Below are 5,257 nucleotides of genomic sequence, written 5' to 3'. Positions count from 1 at the left end.
TCCCAGAAAGTCTGCATGAGCTCCTCTTCCACAGGTTTCTTGTCCACATTGTCCACACTGCCACTGTTCATGGGCACTGTTAATCAGGGCACCTGTCCTTTTCCCATGGCCTGGGCATTACAGGCCAAGAGCCAAGCAAGACTGTGATAAGGCGCTTGGTCCCCACTTGCATCCAAGGTCTCTGGATAACAGGGAGGAGAGCTCTCGGACCTTCCTGGTTGGACAGGGTCATGGGGATTGGGCAGGGCTTGAGGACCCTAGGGGACATAAAAAGAGCCTCAGAGTAGGCAAGCTTCACTCACTCCCTTGACCAGCACCATGGCATTCCTTTGGCTCGTGTCCTGCTTTGCCCTTGTGGGGGCCACCTTTGGTAAGTGCTGGGGCTCAGCTGACCCAGCCAGGCACCATCAGAGGGGAAGAGGGCAGAGGGGTTATCCTGAACTAGCTGATCCCCTGCCCTTCCTGTTTGAATATCATCTAAGGACCAGTACCCTGAAGCCTCAGGGAGGACAGGGTCCTCCTGGGACTTTCTGGGCTTATGCCCTGCTTCAGGAGCAAAAAGACATGCCTGGGTCCAGCTGTGGTCTGTAGATCCAGATGTAGATGAGGTAGGGGTAGCCCAGCAGGAGCTGGCTGGCAGATGCTAAGGATTTCGCTTTCTTTCTGTTGCTTGCTTTTATGTTTTATTGTTTGAGACAGGATCGCACTCTGTAGCCCAGGTTAGCCCAGAGTTTATTGTGTACCCCAGGCAGGTTCAGACTTAGAGCAAGCCTCTTGCCGAGGCCTCCTGAGTGGGTTAAAGACTCACACTACCACCTCCAGTTTACTATTTTGCTTTCCATTTATATAAAGATGAAAGACAAAAGGGGCTGGAGAGATGGCTCAGTGGTTAAGAGCAATGACTGCTCTTCCAGAGGTCCTGAGTTCAAATCCCAGCAACCACATGGTGGCTCACAACCATCTGTAATGGGATCTGATGCTCTCTTCTGGTGTGTCTGAAGACAGCTAAAGTATACTCATATCTAATAAGTAAATAAATCTTTTTAAAGGGTGGGGGAGATTATCTAGAGGTTGGGTACACGCCTGTAGTCCTAGCGTTTGGGAAACAGTTGCTTCTTGCAGAGATGGGGTCTCTTGCAGTGCATCCTGGTCCTCCTGCCTCTGTCTCCCCTACGCTAGGATTGCAGGCCTGTGTCCCCCATAGGCATCCCTTGTCCCACTGCCATTTTTCTTTTATTGTTGTTGCTGGCTTTATCCTGAAACACCGTCTTACCCAGTTGCTCAACCTGCAACTCCTGGGCTCAAGCCATTCTCCTGCTTCAGCCTTCAGAACATCTGTGACTGCAGGCATTTGCTGCTAATCGAGCTAACCCAAATTCGCCTGAGCTCCCTCCCTTGTCCTGTTGAGTCATCTCTCTTTAGGCTCACACAAATACACTGCATATTTATACGTCCATAAGCAAAGAGCCTTAAAATTACATGCACAGTAGTCGTCTGTGTCAGCTTTACAATATGCTCTTTTTCCACTCATAAAGTGGAAGATCCAGCCACGTCGCCATGGAAACCCAGCTCACTCACTTAAACACACTCCGCTGTGAGAACACGTCACTCCCGTTTCTCATTTTGTGGCTGGTATAAAAATAGTTGCTTGTGACTTTACGAGGTATTTCAGTCATCAGTGGAGAATCTTGTCCGTTTCCTAGTCTCTGTGCTCAAGAGAGGCAGGTGCTAAGCCCTTGAGCCGGTCAGAGGACTTCCAAAGGAGAGAGGCTGGTCGCAGGGGCCACTGGACAACCAAACTGTTAACGTCCGTCAGCCAGTGTAGCAAGCGTGTCCTGGCATGTCCGAGACGCCTGACCACTCCTGCTGCTCTCTCTCTTCTGTGATGTGTTTTTTCACGGCGTAGATTTAAGGTTCCCCCTTCTCTTCCTCTTCTCTTTCTTTTCTGTCTATCTTTTTTAAATTGAGACAGGGCCTCACTATGTAGCCCTTTCTGGCCTGGAACTTTCTATGTAAATCAGGCTGGCCTTAAACTCAGAGATCTCTCCGCCCATCTCCTGAGTGTTGAGGGCAAAGAAGTACACCAACACACGTGGAACAAAGTCTAATTTTTTTTTAAATTAAGGAACAAAGCTAGGCGGTAGTGATGTCCCCCCACCCCCACCCCTTTTAATCCCAGCACTGGGGAGGCAGAGGCAGGGGATCTTAGAGTTTGAAGCCAGCCTGGTCTCCAGAGTGAGATCCAGGACAGCCAGGGCTACACAGAGAAACCCTGTCTAGCTACCGAAATAGGCAAGTGCCACAGAAATGGCCAGCCTGGAGGTTGAACCAGACAGCCTGTTGGTCCAGTTCGTTTTCTGCTCCTTCTCCTGTGACACACCTGGATGGGGGCAGCTGTGCCTCTCTTCATCCCTGGAAAGATAACCAGGGTCAGCAGGCTCCGTGTGAGAGACCCCTGAGCCAAGAGGTTTAAGGGGAGCCAGATGTTTCCAGGGGAGGTGGTGTGGTCTCAGTGGGGTCCGGAGTCGGCTGAAGCGTTCTACAACATGGCTACTATTCCCTTCCCAGGCTGTGGAGTCCCTACCATCCAACCCGTGCTGACTGGCCTGTCCAGGATCGTCAACGGAGAGGATGCTATTCCCGGCTCCTGGCCCTGGCAGGTGTCGCTGCAGGTGAGAGGAGGATTCTGGGAACATGAGTGCCTGTACTGGTGGTGCTGTCAAGGTGGGACCCGCTAACCTTCCTTTTCGTCCTCCCCAGGATAAAACTGGCTTCCATTTCTGCGGGGGCTCCCTCATCAGCGAGGACTGGGTGGTCACTGCTGCCCACTGCGGGGTCAAGTGAGTCCCAGACTGTGTTGGGGTTCTGCTTCCAGCTTTATTCGGGGATGGGGAAGGGAGCAGACTCATTCCTCATCTTCACCCCTGTGTGTCTCAATACCTAGGACCTCCGACGTGGTGGTAGCTGGAGAGTTTGACCAGGGCTCCGACGAAGAGAACATCCAGGTCCTGAAGATCGCACAGGTACACAGGCTGCTGGATGGGGGAGGGGCTCAGCCCACAAGCTGGGGGAGCAAGCCCAGGAAGGAGATGCCCTTGGCGCCTTAAAGGACAGGAGCACGGTAGAGCTGGGACTGGTCTGAGAAGTCTCTTTCTGGGTCTGTTCTGATGGGGCCAAAAGGAATGCACAGTGTGCCCCCAAGCCTTAGTTGAGCTTCTTGTCCCCACAGGTCTTTAAGAACCCCAAGTTCAATATGTTCACTGTGCGCAATGACATCACTCTGCTGAAGCTGGCCACTCCTGCCCAGTTCTCTGAGACTGTGTCTGCCGTGTGTCTACCCAACGTCGATGATGACTTCCCTCCTGGCACTGTGTGCGCCACCACTGGCTGGGGCAAGACCAAATACAATGGTGAGTGTGGCCTTGCTCCAGTGGGAGCTGTTCTTGGGTCAGACTGCCCAGGTGGCAGTGACCCCCCACTGTTTGTCTGTCTTTCTGTCTCCCTTCTTTTTTAAAATTTATTTATTTATTTATTTATTTATTTATCATATGTAAGTACATTGTAGCTCTCTTATGACACACCAGAAGAGGGCATCAGATCCCATAACAGATGGTTGTGAGTCACCATGTGGTTGGTGGGATTTGAACTCAGGACCTCTGGAAGAGCAGTCAGTGCTCTTAACTGATGAGCCATCTCTCCAGCCCCATCTTTCCATTTCTTTTTTTTTTTTTTTCTATTCTTTTTTTTTTTCGGAGCTGGGGACCGAACCCAGGGCCTTGTGCTTGCTACTGAGCCAAATCCCCAACCCCATCTTTCCATTTCTTAATTGAAATCTGTTCATTAAAGCTAAGCAGAGTGGCACACCTTAATCCCCAGTACTTGGGAGGCAAAAGCAGGCAGAGCCCATGAGTTCCAGGCCAGCCAGAGCTACATAATAACACACCGTCTTAAATTTTTTTATTAACTAGCAATTTATCAAATTAACAATTATTATGTGTCAATTAAGACAAATTTAACACTCATCCAACACAAACAAAGGGTTGCTGATAAAATGGGGCCTAAAGGAATCCCTCTGCTCAGCAGGAGGAATTCTCTCTGAGTCCCATAATGGGTCTCTTAAGACTCCAGGCTCCCAGGGTGGGAGCCATGCTCTCTTGAAAGAAATCTTACACACCCACTACCCATGGCCTCAAGGTCCAGGCCCCGCCTGTGGTAGAATCTGACAGAGGCTCTCCTGCCTGAAAGGACCCATGGTGATATCCAGTAGACTGGGAGGCCTAGGGAGCCTGACTCCATTCCCTGTATCCCTGCAGCCCTCAAGACCCCTGAGAAGCTGCAGCAGGCCGCCCTGCCCATCGTGTCCGAGGCTGACTGCAAGAAGTCCTGGGGTTCCAAGATCACCGATGTGATGATCTGCGCAGGCGCTAGCGGCGTCTCTTCCTGCATGGTACAGCCTCCCACTCCCGACCCACTCATAGACTGCGTAACCTGGTCAGGCTAGCGGGGAGCACAGAGCCCGGAAGAGGATGGGCTAAGGCTAAGAGACACTCCTAGGAGGCACCTCTGCCCAGACTGGCGCTGTACTGCGCATACGGAACCCACTCTTGTCCCCAGCCCTGTGAGCTGTGTGTGTCTCTTCCTCACAGAGGGAAGATATGGGTGTAGGTCCCCTCTAGGAGTACAGGAGCACAGCTGGGGCTGTCAGTGAACCCCAAGGAACTGCCCTACACTTTGCCTCGCACCTCACCAGGTGCAGGTACCCTTGACAGGCTCGAAGACAAGTCCTTTACCTTTCTCTGCAGGGTGACTCCGGTGGCCCCCTCGTCTGCCAGAAAGATGGAGTCTGGACCCTGGCAGGCATTGTGTCCTGGGGCAGTGGCGTCTGTTCCACTTCCACTCCTGCTGTGTATTCCCGAGTCACAGCCCTCATGCCCTGGGTTCAGCAGATCTTGGAAGCCAACTGAGTCCGTGGTTCTTGCCAACCCCCCTCCGAGCATCTACAATAAAAATCATCTAATTAGAACACTGACTCTCTCTGTGTCTTTGTGGTCCAGGGGACATGAGACTGAATTATCTCTGGCATCTATCAAGGGGACAGGTTACTACTGGCCTCTCTCTAAGCTGCTTATACCCTGATGGCCCTTCTTTCTGCCTCCCCACTTCTTAGAACTCCACCCTAGGTCAGAACTCAGGCTACTTCTATTAGAACCAGCTAGACCCTGCTAGCATTCTGTGGAGGGCCGTAGTCCTTGGTCAG

General features: G+C 51.9%; 1 protein-coding gene across 1 annotated transcript; it reads left to right on the top strand.

Annotated features, from left to right (window-relative positions):
* The first annotated feature begins 295 nt into the window (after positions 1–295).
* On the top strand, positions 296–5,023 carry Ctrb1 (chymotrypsinogen B1). Its single transcript, NM_012536.2, is given in 7 exon segments — positions 296–370; positions 2,569–2,672; positions 2,761–2,840; positions 2,945–3,023; positions 3,230–3,410; positions 4,314–4,447; positions 4,803–5,023. Coding segments are annotated over 7 exon segments (792 nt in total). The 5' UTR covers positions 296–318; the 3' UTR covers positions 4,965–5,023.
* Positions 5,024–5,257: the final 234 nt, after the last annotated feature.

The sequence above is a fragment of the Rattus norvegicus genome, chromosome 19 (assembly GCF_021556685.1).
Source record: "Rattus norvegicus strain SHRSP/BbbUtx chromosome 19, alternate assembly SHRSP_T2T, whole genome shotgun sequence".
In the NCBI taxonomy this organism is placed as follows: Eukaryota; Metazoa; Chordata; class Mammalia; order Rodentia; family Muridae; genus Rattus; species Rattus norvegicus.
The sequence above is the reverse complement of the archived record's forward strand: the minus strand, read 5'-3'. Positions and strand labels throughout refer to the sequence as shown.